Consider the following 19,477-nt stretch of genomic DNA (forward strand, 5'->3'; position numbering starts at 1 on the left):
GACCTTTCTTGGTCTAAATTGGTAAGATTTTTCTTTGATGAAGTTTGTATTGTTTTATTGATAAAGTCCATTATATATGGAAAAGGGAAGGCTGCAAACAGCAGAGATTTATTTCTTTGTTTATCTTTGGCAGAGAACAGCACATTTTACTCCATTAATTGTTCTGACTGCACATCTATTATTTCTTCATTGCAAACACAGTTAAAGTACTGACCCACATTGGGAAAAAGATGGATGGGAGACTGACAGGGGGGAAACTAGACAGTAATTTGGACTATTAAAGCACTTTGATCATCTACCAGTGACCAAAACTGTGACCTGTGAACTTCTTTTTTCACTGAAGTAACAACTCATTATTTATAATATAGAGCTACTTTGCATAAAATTGCTTATCACTGTGAAGAGTAGCATGAGCTGTAAGGCAAGAAAAGCTAAACCAACAGTTTTTGAATAGCTTTGAATAGCTTTCAGAGGCAGCTGCCTGTGTCTTTCCCTCAATTCAGCATTGTTAATTTGCTTAGAGACTATTATAAATATTTTAAATTACTTTTCCAGGAGCAAGCTCATGAATTCAGTTTAAACTGAGGTCACCAGCTGATTTGGAGAGTTTGATAAACTGTTCCACAGCACATGCACACCTCCACAGGTACCTCAACCCCAGTGTCAAAGTTCATCTCCTGGTGAACATTATTTTCCAACCGTGGCATTGTACCTCGTTTGTATCATCAGCAATGACAAATCTCAATATTCAGTGCACTTCTCAGTACAAATGACTACAAAATACAAGAAGATCAAGCTCTACTAGTGGTCAGGGACCAATTGGTGGCAGCTCTACAAGTGACAGAGATGAATAAAGGCAGAATCACCATATAGACTGTGGGTTTTGTGGTTTCCATCAGGGTTAATGCTGTTGTGACCTAATCAAACCTGATATCTTACAGCCCTGTTTCCCCCTTGTGTGCTAAAGACTTCCACAAGATGGAAGGCTCCACCCATAAATCTGACATTGAAATGGCATAAAAATAAAAATTTAAAAAATGCAAACTCAAATATACCAATGCCATAAAAGGCATTATATCTCTGGGATCATCTGAAATATCAAAATTCCTCCTGGATAGGACATGGAGGATCACCACACATCAGGATTTCAATGTTTTCCATCTTAAGGAGCCGAATGTTTTAATACAGAAAGAATATTACAGAAGAAAAAGAAACACTCACCAAAATATTATATGAGCAATATTTATGTCACTTTGCATCTTATGATCTTACTTACTAACAGGTGAGAGGAACAGTTTTGTCATGAAATAATAGTGTATTTGAAACCAAATAAAACCTAACATGCACATCATGAATTCCAAATATTTTTAACACTTTTAAAATCATCACTTAATAAAAATACAGACAATGAATCTCAAGCTTATCAGAATTCTCAGCACTAGTGTCATATTTAAATACTAAAGATTTACTTTTATCTAAATTAATGAAATGATGGCAGTTCAAATTTTAAAGACATTACAGAGAAATGTAATTAATTAGATAAGCTTCTAAAGAAATTATTCATGTCCCTTGTGACTGCCCCCAAAATGTTTGTCTTTCATCAGAAATACAAACATTAAATTTAAAGATATTATAATTAGAAACTTGATGAGAATTCATTAAAAAAATTAATTTACTAAACACAAGAGAGACCCAGCTGGTTTGGAAATCTCCAAACAAGGGGATATCCACTGCCTTTTAGGGTTCCTGTGACTGTGGTGAAATTTATTGTTGAGAAAGAGAGAGAGATGGGAGAGGGAAATGTATCTACAGCTTGTACTGCCCACCACCCTGAATGCACTGCATTATTTCATCATTCCACCTTGTGCTGAGTGTTTTCCTCCACCCTGAGCACACCTATTCAAACACAAGTGAGTCCTCACTAAGCAAACCCAGGTTGAAAACGCCATCAGGATGGAACAGTTCCATCTGTTCATCTCCATACGTTTCATGTCTGCAGACTCTCGGTGCTGAAACACGCACAGAGGATGTCCAAGCCTAAACCCAGATCTGCTGGCAGTGCCCCAAAGGCTTGAACTGGGAGTAGGAAGGGATTGGAGTGGATCCAGGCTGGTCACAGCCTGCCCCATTTACATGGTCACTGCCCTTCAGGCCCTTGGGTGTCTCACTCGTTAGTATTCAATGTTCAGAACTTTTCCTCATTTATATGAATGGACAGTCAGTTCTTCCTAAACTAGGAACAAAACTGAGATTAATTACTGCGTGGGTTTTTGTTTAGTTTGGGTTTCTGCCCAACAAACCCCTCAGTCAGTAGATTTAATGGAGACAGAATCTTCTTGCATGCAGCAGGTAGACAGCTAGACTGACTGCTTAACTTCCAATCTGTTATTTTATGCAAAATCATAAAAAAACTGTAAAGTTAGAGACTCTCTAAGGAACTCACCAGATTTTTAAAGCTCTAAAACCTGTATTTATTGTGATGTACAGTTTAAAAAGACCTACCTTGAATTTTGCAATATAAAAGTATCATTAGGACTGTCACTTGAGAAACATTAGCTTTGTTTGAAAATTGAATGCTGTGAGATGCAAGACTGAAAAATATTGACAAAATTTCCACTAGTCTAGTTAACCAAATGTCTTTTCAAGCTAGGGCTGCCCAGAAGGACTTAGTAATCTGAAGACACCATTCTGTGTCTAGATGAGCATAGAATATTTCTGAACTCCAGCAGTGAGATCCAGATGAGCACAGAACACACTGGACAGATCCAAGGAAAGGAAGACTCAATGCAAAAATAATTAGTGGAACGTAGTTTGGGTTGATAAATAAACTTCCAAAATTTATGGCAAATCCACCTGGGTTTAGAAATGCATATTGAAAGTTTCCCAAGGGTTATAAGGACCTAAAAAGCTCTTCTGTTTTCTCCCCAGTTCACGAGACTCTACTGGAACATTAAATGTTTGGAATACCCAACGTGCTGGTATTCCTCTGAGTAACACACTGAAACCAACTCAGGGTTTAAAAACGTTGTAGAGTTTGATAGCTAAATGATGAGGCAGATCAAATAACCAAAGTGAAATTAAAGCAAACAAACAAACAAAAAAACCCCAAACAAACATTATCAAGCAACTTAAGTGTATCCAAACCCGAACTTTTGGATGCTACAACCCCATGTTTTACCACTTCTTATTGGGATCAACACTTTTCATCCTTCCTGGAAATAATCCTACAAAACTGAGATGTGCCTGTATTGTAGGAAATTTGTATTACAAAGCACTGAGTGTTGTCAACATTGTTACTGCATACAGCAAGAGCTTCTAGGAGTAACTAGAGCTTATAAATATAATTTTTGGTTTTGTACCACAACTAACAAAATAAAATGCAGGTTTTCTACTCCCATAAACACGTAAAGACTTCATACACTTGCTTAAAACACTTCCCCCTGTCTTCCCTGGACTGATGAAATGCTTTTTTAGATAAAGAGTTTATTGTGGCCCAAAATTAAATTTATAATTTATTTAACCCAAATAAATCCAGTTTAGTTCAGTTTTTCTTTAGATAATCAAATAATCCAAAATCACTTCAACATTTTCTATTAAAAAGTCATTAGCTGTCTTGCATTTTACCTAAAATTTACTTGAATAGAAAGTAGATACCTAGAAAATAAATAAATAAATAAATTAAATAATGCTTAAAAAAAAATCATTATTAATAATAATAATAACATCAATAATAATAACATTATCATCATCACCACAACATGGTTTGGAAATGGTTATTTCATGCTTCTCTGATTCAAGGAAATTTCTACAATAATAACATTTTACATTAGAAGCAGAGGAAGACCTAGCTCTAACAAAGATATCAAAACAAAATCTGAATCACTGACTTAATAAAAGCAACAGTGCTTGGTTTACATCCCTTATGTTTCAAACTTATTAAGTTGTATTTTAACAGATCAAATCCCCATGACTTTATCAAAGTTTTATCTGATGACTTTATTAAGATAATGCTCAGAACAAGTTTATTTCTCCTGTTACAGTTTATGTTGTTGTTTTCTTTAGGCAATCCTTTACTTCTAGAATGCCACAGCTTATAACAATCTTTCTGTCATATAAAACTGACAAATCTGACTTAAAGAATCCTTAGATACATAGATGCTGTTGTGAAACAGAAGTTTTATTTATGTTGAAGCTTAACTCCAGAAATCACATAGTGCAGCAAATACTGGGCTCGTTTGTCTGCACTTGGGTAATGATCTGATTCAAGAGAGGCTGAGTGCCTGAAACCCACTCCAAAATTGTCAGGAAGACAGCAGTAATTGCCAGCATTTCTCTTAAAAATACCAGAACACAAGCTATTTCTGAGCTAGGACAAAATTCAAACAACAAACGAAAAACCCAGACAGAACTGTTCACCAGGAGGATTTTGACTCCCCATTGAAATGATTGTCTTTTTAAAGGATGAGAAGTCGTGGATTATTGAAATAGCAATATAAACATACCAGTACTTAGCAGGAAGGCTCCTGTACGAGGTGTTAAGACAAGAAACAAGCATGGCCTCCTAATTATTATTCAATTTGTATTTCTTTAGCGCATGGAACTCGCCGGAGCAGCACAGATTGTGGCGAGTGTCTGTGTGTACATGTGTGGGAGGGGCGCGGAAAGGAAAGGATGTGGAACATATTTCTCAGGTTTGTTCCTTCAGTCATTCTTTGGGAGAAAAATAATAACAGAGTTGAGAAGCTTTGTCTCCTTTCAGTAGCTCCCTGGGTGTATTTTGTTGTGGGCTCCAGAAGGATGAATGAGGCAAGAGCAAAGCTTTGTCACACTCTGTTTCTATTTCCTCACTGAGAGACTGTCACAGGTTTAACCAAGAAGTGGCTTAATATCATCCAGCTCTTCAAAGCTGGATTTGGAGTAAAGAGGTTCCCAAAGCTCAGCAACTCCATCTGTAAAGAGGTGACTCAGGAAGGTCACACTCACCTATCTTTATTCAATATATGAGATATATCACTTGGGACTAACAGACTGATTTTACTTTCAGGTTGCTGACAATACCAAAACAAAAAATAAAAATTAAAATTTCTTTGATACATGCATACACCATGCCAGAAAATGTTAATTGAATACACCATATCCTTCAGGTCCTGATTTCACTCTCTTTTTCTGTGGGATTTTTTTTTTTTTGGTACATAAGTGCACATAAGACATTAAAATTATTTCATATAACCCAGCACCAAACAGATCCTGAATCAATTATCTAAATTATGCAGAAAATGGAGACATGCCTGAAAAAAGACCAATTTTTTAATAAGTGATATTCCACCTAGCCCTGCACTCAGCTCTTTACTTGTCGCTGTAAGTAGCAATACTAAATTATTTACTATATTTGAAATAATTTAGGATTCCAAATAAAAATATACTTTAAATTAAACCAGGGATTTCAACCAGGTACTTTGTTAACTTCAAAGGATCAACACTGATTTCTAAAACTTGATAATGAATTTTAAAAAGGGAGCCTATTCCTTTCTTACAGGTACAATGCATACCGATAGAATCAGTTAGCCCTCATTTTGCTTATCTCAGGTCAGGCTGTAATTTGACATTCCAATGCAACCTCTCTGCTGTTTTTCATGCCATGAAGACGCGCAGTTATTCAGCAGCTTCACAAATAGTTACTCTGTAATTACCTCTGATACTCTGTGAATTGTGAGATCCATTTGCAAAACCAGGAAAGGTTTGCAATTTTCTGCAGAAGTATCTTATTTCACTCGGTGTATTTGCATGATATTGCCTTGTCTGAGTGCACAGACAGATCAAAAGGGCTTGGAAAGAAGAGACTAGATCAGAAAAGCAAAACATCCCCTCAAATGTAGTTCACAAGTGTGGAAAGGGCCTCTTCTACCACAACCCTGGCTACAAGGGAAAATCAGAAGATCCTGTTCTATTTAGATTTAGCTGTGCATGATGAGAGAGGAGAAGTTTTCCTCTGCTGCAATGAGAATGAGAACATAGGCCACACTGAGTGAGCTCTAAGTTTGTCCTGGAGGAAGCAGAGGATTCTGAAAGAAATTCATATCCACCTTGGGGCTGGAGGGGATTGGGAAGCAAAGACAATCCCCACCCCTTGTGCCATCCTTCCAAAAACTCAACAACCCCAAAACTTGAGGCTTTCTGGTTATTCCAAATGACTTTGAATGGTGGTTTGTCTTTAATCCCAATGTGTACATTTTGAAAACTCCACTTTGGTGTGATCACTTCCTATTCAGTGGCATTGGGCTCCAAAGAGCAAATGTTAGAAGAGGCAGGAGATGCTCCATGTACTGGATAACACGAGTGCTGATTACATGGAACACATCTACTGCATCAGAGAGGGATTTGGAGGCTGCAATGGCATTCCCCTGGAGAGGCTGCAGCCCCTGGCTTGGACAGGTGCACCTTGTCTGGATGAGAAACTGGCTGACAGCCCACCCAGAAATGGGGAATGGTGCCACATCCAGCTGGTGCCGGGTGTCCCCCAGAGCTCGGTGTTGGGCCCAGTCCTGTTCAGCGTCTTTATGGATGATCTGGATGAGGGAACTGGAGGCACCTCAGGCAGTTTGCAGATAACATCATGTTGGGTGGGAGGGCAGGAATGCTCTGCAGAGGGATCTGGACAGGCTGGATGAATGACCCAAGGGACAACAGGGCCAAGTGCCAGGTCCTGCCCTGGGGTCACCCCAACCCCATGGAGCTGGGCTGGGGCAGAGGGGATGGAAAGCTGCTGGTGGCAAAGGCCCTGGGGGTGCTGGTGACAGGGGCTGGACACAAAGCCAGGTGTGCCAGAGGCCGGTGGCACCTGGGCTGTGCCAGCCCTGGGGTGGCAGCAGGCCCAGGGCAGGGCCCGGCCCCTGGGCTGGCCCTGCTGAGGCACCTCGAGGGCTGTGGCCAGGGCTGGGCCTGTCATGGCCAGAGAGCCCTGGAGGGGCTGGAGCGTGTCCAGGGCAGGGAACGGAGCTGGGAAGGGGCTGGAGCCCCAGGAGGGGCTGAGGCACCTGGAAAGGGGCTCAGCCTGGAGAAATGGAGGCTCGGGGGCCCTTCTGGCTCTGCACAACTCCCTGCCAGGAGGGGACAGCCGGGGGTCGGGCTGTGCTCCCAGGAACAGGCACAGGAGCAGAGGGAACGGCCTCAGGCTGGGCCAGGGCAGGCTCAGGGTGGGCTCCAGCAGGAATTTCCCCATGGAAAGGCTGCTCAGGCCTTGGCAGGGGCTGCCCAGGGAGCTTGGCAGTGCCCATCCCTGCAGGTGTCCCAGGAAGGGCTGGAGGTGGCACTCAGGGCTGAAAGCAATTGGAACAAATGGATGGGATGAGACTTGGAAAGTGTTGGAATAAGTATCCTAATCAGAAATTGTAACATCTTTGTAATATTTGAGTAAGAATTACGGGTCCTTGTCTCTTGACAGATGCTCTGGATACAAACAGCATGTTCTTAGAGGCTGCTCTGCATATCTAATTCTGACCACAGTGAGGTTTATATTCACAGTGACACATAATAAAGATATATGTGACACATCAATATGAGTAAACAAATACATAATTCAAAATAAAGTATTAGTAGAGCTGCTTGAGAGGGCTGTATTGGAAGCTGCTGAAGTCATACCAGGTTTATGACAATGAAGCAATCCAGTTTGTTCACTGATTCTAAGTAAATCCTTAAGGGAAAACAATAAAAAAAACCAACACTACCGATATCCTTCCACCCACACATCTATGCAGAGACCAAACTGAAAACTTCTGACAGAAAACAACCTGTATTTGTGATAAAGCACTGTCTAATTGAGCCTTATTTATCTCTAACGAGGACACAAGTCAGGAGTAAGTTTGCAGTTATGTCACACTCAGTAAATTAGCTGTGCTATGTACTGAAGTAGGGAATCATTTCAACTGCAAAATTAAAAATACAGCAAAAGTTTTAGCACTTACTAGCAGTACACTTATTAACAGCTACAAGAAGTGGCTACCTAGAAATATTTGAAGTTTTACAGTTAGGTTTTTGTGCAAAAGGCCAATGCAAATCAAACAAACATGAAACAAATGGGAAAATGATACGTAATGTCAAGACTGAGCAATATAAAACCAATATTTGTGATCTCTGGAAGCATCTCCAAGAAGGAAGCATGATCTACAGACCTACAGATCTACAGCATTTCAGCAAAAGAAGTTACTAAAAGGTTTTGAGTGAAGGTTTTCCATTTCCTTGTGGCAAGCACCACTAGGAAGGAAAAAAGTTAGGAAAACAAAGAACCTCAGAATCATCTTTTGGATACTTTCATTATACACTCTAGAATAATAAGAGTGTGATGAAATGCCACTGGATTTGTACTTTTGTGGATCAAAGCACCACAAGCCTAATTAGGATTCCAGATTTTCTGAGGCAATGTAATGACTTAAATGGTTGTGAGGAAGTAACAGGTTTTAATTTCTAAATATAACAATGAGAAAAAAAATTCCAGAAAATAACATGGTCTCCTTGCATGACAGAAAAGAATTTGACTTAAAAATAAGACAGCAGAAAGGCAGGAAAAGAAATTGACTGAAAAAAAATTTAAGACAAAACAAATGTACCAGGACATGATTTGCTGCTGTGTTTCTCAGTTCCAGCTTAACCAAGGGAGTTGTGCTGCCGTAAAAGAGTCAGGAATCTGTCCCACACTTTAGAGCAATTATATTATTAATATGCTAATACCTCATACATATTAAAATCTTATAAAAATATTGACTTAGATATGCAAGGTCTTATTGTCAATTATAATTAGCGATGAAATTTTCTAATGACTAGCAGCAATAATAATAACAATAAGCAGACTGATTGAGGACAAGTTGTCTGGAATATTTGGGGGTTTTTATTTAAAATGATTTCATGATTGAAGTAAAATAATTTATAGCTCAAATGAAATCCCTCCCTTACTCATAGACAAAACATCAAAATGCTTTAATAAAGATTTTTATTAAAGCAGCATTTATTGTAGAAGCATTTAAATGTCATTACTTTTAGAGCTCATATTTCTTTCTGAGACTGATTTTTCTTAACACTGCAATTTAATTAATCTTATGTTTCCTTCACAGATAAAATATTGTTAGGTATCCTGGATATGAATCAGGCTCTAGGAGTTCAGCACCAAACCTTCTTACTTGCATACCTTCAGCAATGAGCAGAAAAGACCTCCCCAGCACATCAGGATGCACCTTTAAAAATGCCATCTCCTTTGTTTTTCAGAGAGAAAATAGTTCCATTCTTTCCTGCCCTGCACCTTTGCCAGAAGCTCATACCATGCTGCTCAGTCTTTATTGCAGACAGAAATGTGCCTCAAGAAGATTGACTGAAATTATACTGAGTTGCAAACCCCTACTCTGACCTGCCCTCATGCAGAAAAACCAGTGGAGATTTCAGATAGTCCCAATCTGCTCAGAGCTGATGAACTCAGGTTCTCAAATGAGGTGAATTCCACACAGTACTTCTAACATTAATCTTATTTTCTTTTGAACTTCTAATTCAAATGTTCAAAGTGAGGATGGCCAGTTGGTAGCTGGTCAGGGTAAAGATGCACTTGGCTAATATAACTTATATCTATATATCAGCTATATACCTACAAATTTCCTCAAAATAACTAATAAATATTCTGTGTGCTAATTATTCACATGCATTTCTGCTTGCATTTGTTACTTGAATTCTTCCCTGCTTTATGCCCCAGGAAACCTTATTTCCTTCTAAAACACCACCCAATGCCCCAATCTTTTGTATTTTGAGCTTTATACAGAACTCTTGTATAATGAATTTACAAAATGAATATTTGCCAATCTAGAACTCAGATGTCCAGCCTGGATTTATAATGCCCAGAAAACAGAAGTATAACTCAGACTGTTACTGCAAATCTCCCCTTTTCCTTGTCATAATGATGTTCACTACTTTCTTTGGCTTTTTTTTTTTTTTTTTTACTGAATTATTCAGATGCTTTATTCACAGCTGCCTTCCATACCTCCCTCTGGAATCAGAGGTCTCCAGCTTCTACTCAGCACCCAATACCTGAATTTTAGTGCCTGCTCCTGAACTACTGAAGCCATTTCACACAGAGATTGTTTCACAAGCACACTCCTTTCTCATTTGTATTTCCTCACAATATGGCCACTCCCATGCTATTAGCTGTGTGGATCACCTCTCCTGCTATTCTTGAGCTGTGTGAAACACTAATGGGAAAATCTGTGCTATGTTTGAGCAGACTTTCACAGCTGAGAACTGCAAACTGCCTTGACAAGGTGCACCAGCCCTCCACTGCCCAATGCAAACCTTCTGTGACCCCTCAGGATCTGAGGAGCTCTGTGTAACCTTCTAGTCATGTGCAAAAGAATAAAGAAAACACCTTAGCAAATTCTGTGTTTTAGTGTAAAAATGATGGATTATACAGTTTGAGATCCACTAAACCAAAGCAAAAAGGGTCAAGCAGAAAAGGTTAATATTCCTGAGCTTCTCTTGTTTAAACCTTCATAAAGGCTTATTTCCTTCTCTTTCACAAACTTACCAAAATTTACTCAGCCCTAAGTTAGAGATAATTATATGATGTACCAAAGTAACTCTCTAAAATGTTAGAATTATTGCTAATAATGCCTATAGTCATTTTTACCATAAAAGGCTAAATTAAATTAAATAAATGAAAGCATAATGAAAGCAAAGGTATTCGTGGCATTAAAAAGTACATTGTAGCTGAAGGCTTGTTCTGAAGAAATATGTCTCTCTTCCTTTTTAATTAGTGTCCTTGCATTTTTTAAAGGAATACACATTATAGATAACTTTAGCAGTGCATGTGCTGGGTGATGATTCAATTACTCTATTTATGTTCTCGGTAAACCATATAGAGCCTTTCTGGCTTTATGCCCTTTCCCATTAGGTGACAAAATTGCCTCATACTTCTTCATTTCCAAAGAATGCCATTGGTGTGGGTAATTACCTGTGTCAGAGCCCACAGCTTTGTCCTTGAGATGCCTCTGCTCTGGGCCTGGAAAGTATTTATTGTTGTCAAATCACCATTTATGTTTCAAGATCTTGTATAGATTTTCACCTCTTGCTTTGAATAATTATTCAGGATAATTTCTACTTGTTGTGGCAGTTCTGGTGCTTTGCCCAGCTCTTGGGCAGGGGGCTGAGGCTGCCATGGGAGTGCTGCTTGCTTGGCACGTGGGGCTGAGTGCCAAGAACCCTTTGATCAAGCAGTCAATCCCACTGAAAATTACATCTCTGTGACTGCAGTGCCTGCAGAATAAGGACAGCAGAAATTCCATTAAACCCTTCATTCAGAGATTTAAACCTTGGCTGAAAGCACAGCTCAAGGCTACAAGAAATATCCTGTCCCAGGCACTGGCTTTGGGATTCCCTAGTGGACTGCTCTATTCTGTCTGTGGGTGTGATGTGCAGAGGGTGAGGATCACAGGATCCCAGAGTGGTTTGGGCTGGAACGACCTAAAAATAATCTTCCACTCCCTGCCATGGCAGGGACACCTTGCACTGTCCCAGGCTGCTCCCAGCCCAGTGTCCAACCTGGCCTTGGCCACTGCCAGGGATCCAGGGGCAGCCCCAGCTGCTCTGGGCACCCTGTGCCAGGGCCTGCCCACCCTCACAGGGAACCATTCCTTCCTAATATCCAGCCTAAGAGGGAGAAAAATAATCATAACACAGCTCAGAGGAAAATATAAACCTTGAATAGTCCACTCAGTGCTACATGTAGTGAAAGCCAGCTAGGGGACTTTAAAGGGATCATCATTTAGCTGTCTTTAGAGATAACGAGCCAGGCTTTTTGTTATTTATTGATGTGTTTGTCACAAATCTGAGCTAGCCAAGTGGAATATATTTAGAAGTCTTTACTTGTTGAAATCTGTGGTATCATTCAAGGAAGCTAAACTATGTAATACAAATATTCCGGGGAAAAAGATTACTTCACTTTTAAAAAAGAGAATTTCAGATAAGCATTGCTAATAATGAAGCCATTGCAGTATATTTTGTTTCCAAAGAACTCACTAGAATCCTGTATCTCAAGCAGATCTCAGCTTCAGTTTTGGAGGGATGAATATGCAAATATCAGGATATTCATATTTAAATCAGAGGAATGTTGTGCAGTCAAATTCTACTGCTAATAAATTTCTTTCTAGCCTAAGTTAAACTAGCTTCTCTTACATAAGTCTTTGCTTCAGTTTCAAACTACACTAGTTCTCCATTTATTACTGCTGTTGTTATATCAGTTAACCAGCAATAATGGTTAACTGATATAACATTTCCCTAGTATTAAAGGCCCACATTGTGAGTGTGCTAGGAAATATCTGCAAGGTGGCTGTTCCAGGCATTAGAAAAAGGAAATGCAAATCCATGGAGCTGGAGGCAGAAAGAGGAAAGAGTTTAGTTATTACATGTCTTATCCATGTCTGGCAATCTGATCTCTTGAATGATCAGTGATTTTGAGCTCCATTCAGAATCTGTAGGAAAAAATGGTCTAATAAATAAGTCATGGCTATTTGATTTTCTTTTCCTCTGACTAGCATTGACAACACGTAACGTGGTAAGTGCTGCAAAACCTGTGCAAGAAACTGGGAGAATACTGAGGAGGTTAAGCCCAGCCTGAACCCTGCTCTGCTTCACTGCCCAGCAAAATTGGCAGCCAGTTAATGCCAGCAGCACAAGCATGTCAATGGGAGCAGGAGTTACAGCTATAATTGTAATCTACACAATGAAAAAATGTATTTGTGGGTTCAGGAGAACAGGATCACATCTGACTGTTAGGATCCTGACTTCACCAGATTTTACTGAATGGTAGAAAATTCATTTCTAGCAAGTAGCAAAGAACCAAGGATGTGATGAGCCTTTGTACACATAAAAAAGATGCACCAAAAGAGACGTCTATAATTTAATCATTCATTCTTACTGCACTGCAATTCAGGCTGTCAAAAAACCCTTCCACATGCCCCCAGATTCCTTTCCTGTTCAGGATACAGCTCCAGAGAGCTCAAACACATAAGCAGCACTATCAACCCTGATTTACAGAGCAAGTCTACATTCACCCCTCTCTCAAGCATTTAAATTTAAAATAAATCTCCCAACCTTGGCTACGACTTTAAGATCATGGAAGTCTCAGCTACACCTCAAACTAATGAGAAATCTCATTAGGTCAGTGTTTAAAGTCCAGAGTCAGTGACAATGTTCACCCTTTATATCCACAGAGCACAAAGGTTCATTCTCAGGAAATCATTTTGCCAGTGGACCTGCTTCCTCCAGTCTGTCATCACCTTGATATTCCTGCTCCTTTCCATTCAGCAGGGTAAACTTGGTGAATGGCAACACAGAAAGAAAATTTAAGAATCCATTCACAGGTTCAATAGCTTTGAGTCTTGCCCTTGCCATGAGTGTATTTCTTCTGCACACCCTAAGCCTGCGTTTCAGAGGCATCTTTCAAAGATGTCAAGGCTCTTTCTAATATTATCTTCTCTTGAAAATCCGTATGGCTGAAATCATCAGCACAGAGGAGATGAGCAAGAAAAAAAGTTAAGCAACAAAGAAGCAAAAATTAATTTGATCCCATAAGAAAGAGATGCAAGAAATCACACAGTAGGAAAAATGTGCAAAAGATATTTATAGGAGTAGACAAATTTAAGGGTGACAGTTGAGTGGACCAGAGTTGCAGAAGGAGTTTAAAGGAAAACGTATAACTAAATGTATAGCTAAATCTGAAATACTGAAACCAGCACATAAATATCACCTATATCACCTAAACATCACCTGTACTGCAATAATCTCATTCAGTTCATTCTTTTCCACAGATGGCTCTTTGCTTGGTTTAACCTCTAGTAACCACAAAGAGATTAAAGAATTCGCTCTTGTGGGCATGTAACTATTAAGGGGAACCTCCCAGTGTGACCATTCATGGGACTCCCTGTCAGGCACACTGTCACTGGGAGCCAGCAGCAGCTCCAGGCCCTCTCCTGACTCCCCACATCCTGCTCACAGCCAGAGCAGATTTCCTCACTGGTTCCAGCCCAGGTTTCCTTCAGCAGAGTCTCAGATCTCTCATTCCATAAAGCTGTTTATTCCCAGCACAGTAACACAGCCACAGCCTGAGCCTGTGCCTCTGAGGGCCCCCACAAAGACTTTTATCTCTGGACTTTTATCCCATCACAGCTTAAGCCCAGGAAAGTTTTGGCTCTTCTTCCTGAGTCCTGGGTTCCTGCCCTGACTCTGAGTGTCCCTCACCCAGCTGTGCCACAGGGCATCGGATCCCTTGGCATGCAAAGGGTCACAGGTCACATCATCTCCGAGCTCCCACCCAAAGCTCAACCTGCAGCTTGCAAACCAAGCTACCTGCACCAGGTGTGTCCCTCAACACAAGCAGAATGCACCATGGTTACTGGGATTTTAGCAGGAGGCAAAACCCTGTGCACTGGCCACGCATTTTGGGAACCAGAATGTAAAGGCAATACAAAATCTGGGCAAAGGTCTGAGGGAGAGCCACTGAAGGCAGCTGTCCTTCAGGCTGGCTGGCCAGTTTAACTCCCTGAAAACAAAGGCTGCAGAAAACTAGAAACTCCTTCAAAAGAGTCTGTCAGCAGTGAGAAAGTAAAGGAGGGAACAGCACCATCCAAAATGTCTCGCTTTGCACAGGTCTCAGAATACAATGATAATACTATTTGTCACCAATAGCATGAATTTCATCTGAACAAGCACTGGCCAGACACTTGCCTATGAATGAGAACAAAAAATGTTTTTCTTCTAAATAAAAATCCAACCAAATGAAAAGCCACACAAAAAAACCCCAAACTGGTCTTTCATCTTTCACCTATCAAGTACACGTAGAAGAATCACATTCCCCACTGGCTCACACTTTCCTCCTCCTTGTTTTGCTATACAGGAAAGGGTTAAATTCATATTTTGGAGCATTAAGATTAAAAATGTTTAAAATTATCTACACACATTTTAAATCTGGTCACTTTTAAAAAGATCAGCCAGTCTGAGCCTGAGGAGCTTCACCCCCATTTCAAGTGAAAATGCAGAAGCAGTAATGCTCCATTCAGCCACACCAATCCTGCCTTGGAAGATTCCTACCTGAGACAGTGGCTAAGGGATGATGCAAATAAATAACTTTGTCATGATGACAAGCAGGACACTGCAAAAAAATTAAATCAGCTCAAAGCACAAATTTAGATGCAGGTACCTTACCATCACCAAGCTCTGAAATAGTGAATTATGGTTTGTTAAAAGCTGGCGTTTATCTATGAAAGTGTTGCTAAATTAGGGCATATTCATATCATTTAGGATCTACCATGTTTGGAATAAAGAAATAAAAATACAGTATGATGGCTTATGAGTAGTAAGCAAATTTAATGGCAGTTAAATGGCCTGGTCATTGCCCTGCAGATGGAGAGGAGAGCCTTGCACAAGCCCTGGGAAGCAGCCAGCCCAGGAAGAGGAAATGGTCCTGCACGAACAATTCCCACATATTTATTTTCCTGCAAGAGATCAGCAGTCCATTAATAAGGCTGTCAGTGAAGGCATTGTAATGACACACTTTGTATTTGTATTTGCTGCTTGTGCCTGCCTCCAACAGATTTCTGTTATTTTACTACAGAGATTTTGTCTATTACTGTCTTGGAAAAAAAATCTAAAAATGCCCATTTTCCCCTGTTTGACAGTTCTATAAGCAAATTTAATTTCTGCTTGAGGAGCTTAAAAATAATCTCACTTAAATAAGCAAAGACAGTAGTCTATGAAATTAAGCCCTTGTTTTATGTAAATGTCAAATAATTATATTAGAAATGCAAAAATGAGCCATCAGCAGGAACACAAATGCTTAGAACAAGATTGGCATTATTATTTTCATAGCCAGTCTGATAAGAGGCAATTTTACAATATCAGTAGATGCTGAGGCTCCCATGAAGTCTAATGACAAGGCTGATTTCTTGCAAAATTCTTGAGTATAATTATGTTTCAAAAAACTGAAAATGCAACAGGCAGACTTCATGCTTGTGTGGCTTAGTAAAGTGCACTTCTGGCAACTTTGCTCTGACACACACATGTAAAGGAGATATAAAAACGAACTCGAGGAGTGTCTTGCAAAATTATTTATCTTGTTCTTTTTAACTTTTTGGAGGAAACAACTTGTAAAATGACTTCACTTTACATCTTACTATTTCCAACATCTGAGAGTATTGGATCACAAACTAATAGTTCTGCTTTCCATGCCGTTGGTAAATCTCATGATCTAAGAAAATTAGCATGGACATTTTGTATATTTTTCCTTTAAAAACATTAAAATTATTAGCTGGTTAGATATTAAGCAGAAAAAGCATGCCTGCTAAACCACAACTTTCTTTCTCTCCTCATGTGTTTCCCTGTGGCTTGGCTTCCCTGCAAGCAGAAGCATTTCTGCTAATTTATCAAAGTATTGTTTGGCTGCAAGATGGCACAGTGACAGGGCACTGTTGGCACTGCTGGCAATGAAATCCCCAAATTCCTGAAGTGTGTCAGAACAATGCAGGGTACAATGACTGGAAGTTGGGAGCTCAGCTCACACCCAGACCCACATTTCCCACTCATGTGTGTCATGGATTCCTAACAAGTTTGGTTTTGAAATCAAGTACTGTTGAGATATAGGGACACAAGACAGATGATGGATTTTGGACCTGGTTAGCATAAGAGACTTGATAACAGGATGCCTTGGCAAGAGCAAAGAGAACTTTGAGAATTAAAAGAAGATTCAATCAGACTGGTTTATCAGAAAAAGAAAATTTAATTAAACTCTGCAAGCAAGAGATGTTGTAATATGCATAAGTTTGTGTATGTGATTTTAACCTAATCATTATAGTAAACATTACTAGTCTTCCTAAAACATAAAAGTATATAAACATTGGTAGCCCACAATAAATTCAGGTTCTGATAACCAAATCAGTCTTCCCCATCTCTCTTCATCACTGACAAGTACCACTGGAAAGATATTAGACAACAAAAAAGGGCAAATAATAAATTGGGGGATAAAATATGCTTATGTACATGGCTGTAGTACCATGAAACTGAGCTTCAAATGCTCTCTACCATAATGCTGTATCCTTCAAAGCAGAGATTTGGGGAAGAGCAAACATGGCATCAGGCAGTTGTCCCTGTGCAGGAGTGAGCAGCCCTGGTCACCCGGCTCTGCAGACAGATATTCCTCCAGTGCTGGCTCCAGTGTGTGCACAGTTGGGTTCTGCTGCACACTGAGTGCAGAACAGAGAGGGATCCAGGGCCTGTGTTCCAGTTCAGGACACGACACAGGGTGCCAGCCCCACCTTCCCCACCTGCTCCTTTGCCTCAGTACTCTTGTGTCACATGCATTGTCTAAAATACAGTGCTAATATGAATAATAAATTACGCTGTCATGTGTGATCCTGTCAGCAGCTCCAAATTAATTAAGAATTCTCCTTGATTAAAACCTCTGACCCCTATTGCCTGGCAGGGCAGCTCTCCTGACTCAGGTGTGCAGAGCAGCCACCAGGGCTCTGTGGACCTGAACAATGCAGGTTCTTGTTGAGAGCTGGGTGTGAGTAAACTCATCCATATGTATCCAACAGCACTACTTTCATGCAACATTACCCCTGTGCTTAATCATTTATGGCTCTGAAACATAATAGCACTCAGAATTAAGAACGTCTGGGTTGAGCCTTCAATTTACTTCTACAATAGCAAAGCTTTAATTTTTTCTGTCCTAATAGAGCTAATTAAAAGGCTTAGGTCTGGGCTTTTTAAACCATTTTTTACCGTTTACCCTGCATACTCTGTACATATGTACTGATCTGTCACTTCAGAATATCTATTGCCATTTTCACTGGGAAAAAAAATTTCTGTTGTTAAAACTAAAAGAAATGGAGCTTGCACAAAAATTAAGCTTTCTTTCCAAAATTCTCTAACTTGAACACCCAGTACATTTTATTTTACTGAATTACGCAACATTTCCACTGCACAGCCTGTCAAAATCAATTATAAACCCAACAGAACACTCAAACACTTACTGGTTTCAGTGGCTACAATAGTGATGTTGTGCCATGTGCTGGTTTCTCTGTCCAGGGGTGTTGCCAGAGTTATTTTCCCATCCTCTGCATTGATGTTGAACTGTCTCTCAAGGTCAGTGTGGCGATCAATGGAAAACCTGCAAAACAGACATCCCTGTAATCTACTTAATGAAGTTGGTGTAATCCATACAGTCACAGAGACAATTTAGGGAGCCCTCTGAGAGCTGCAGTTTTATAGCCAAATGGATTGAGAAGCTCAATAGCATAATAATTTAGTAGACAAAATGACAAACTGAGGCTAAAAAAACTTAATAATTATTGCCCAAGGAGTAATTAGCTGTATACCCAGTGTGAAGGTCGTAAAGTGCCCTCAGGTTCACTGGGTAGCATCTCTGAAAAACGGTGCTGATCAAGAGTTAATTACACAATCCATCACATTTATTGGACAGCTTCTATGGTATTTCACAGTAACTGATGATAATTTCAACAGTAATGTATTAAGTCGCAAAAGTGGTGGGCTTTGTGGTTATTTTAAAAAAGGACTGAATAATATTATTTTACCAATAAATTTCAGATTAACGAAGCATGAACGATTCACCAAGCACATTATTTGCTTATGGTTCTAGCAGCTCCATGGGCAGAGCACAGTGAATCACCATTTTTTCCTGTAAAACAATGCAAATGCTGGAGGCTTGATTCTTTTCTGGGTTGACATCACTGATTTTTAGCCAAACAAGTTCCATCTGACAGGCAGTCAGAGTTTGCAAATGCGAATGTCCAGGTAAATTCTGCAGCCCAAGCAGGGAGCCAGAGCTGTAGTGGATTGCTCCAACGGTGCATTAAGCAGGATGATGATTTAAAGCTCAGGTCCAGATCTCCAGAAAGCTTTTATGTTTGTCCATTTGCACAGAGTTATTTTATTAATGAATTGTTCGTGAAAAGAAACTAAATGACAAAATTGAGCCTTCAGTTTCTTGACAGGAAAGGTGGGGAAAGAGGGAGTTGAGTGATAAACTATTGATATGGTTTAACAGCAATTGACTTCAAGGGGTTTTGCTGAATCCTGATTGTGGATTTATACAAAAGCCTTTTAAGCCTTTGTGTCTGTGTATTACAGAAGCTAACAGCATGCACTGGCAGTTTTTACATCTGTTCTGCATTACAGCAAGACACAATAGTTAGGAGAGTTGGGATAAGGTATCACACTCAATTACCTTATGGAGTGGCCAGAAAAGTGACTCCAGACTGTCACTTTCTCATCACTTTTCTACCTTTTTCAAACACATTGTTAAAATACCCCAATAAAAGTAAAAGAACGTATTTTACTACTGTGAGAATGGCATAGTTATCTGAAAATCAGCTATTCCATTCTGGTTTGTGCTTTAGCAGAAGCAATTTCCACAAAATATTCTGATTTGGAGGTC

The 19,477-nt window shown here is 39.7% G+C and overlaps 1 protein-coding gene across 5 annotated transcripts in view; it reads right to left on the reverse strand.

Annotated features, from left to right (window-relative positions):
* Positions 1-19,477, reverse strand: part of CDH8 (cadherin 8) — a 156,147-nt gene that overhangs the window by 35,495 nt on the left and 101,175 nt on the right. For 4 of the 5 annotated variants that reach the window (XM_064386818.1, XM_064386817.1, XM_064386820.1 and 1 more), the window contains one exon: positions 18,054-18,190. In XM_064386818.1, coding sequence (XP_064242888.1) covers positions 18,054-18,190 — 137 coding nt within the window. Of the gene's footprint in view, positions 1-5,690; positions 6,398-18,053; positions 18,191-19,477 lie in introns of those variants that run through there. The other variant, XM_064386821.1, reaches the window with a different exon arrangement.

The sequence above is a fragment of the Passer domesticus genome, chromosome 12, assembly GCF_036417665.1.
Source record: "Passer domesticus isolate bPasDom1 chromosome 12, bPasDom1.hap1, whole genome shotgun sequence".
Classification (NCBI taxonomy): Eukaryota; Metazoa; Chordata; class Aves; order Passeriformes; family Passeridae; genus Passer; species Passer domesticus.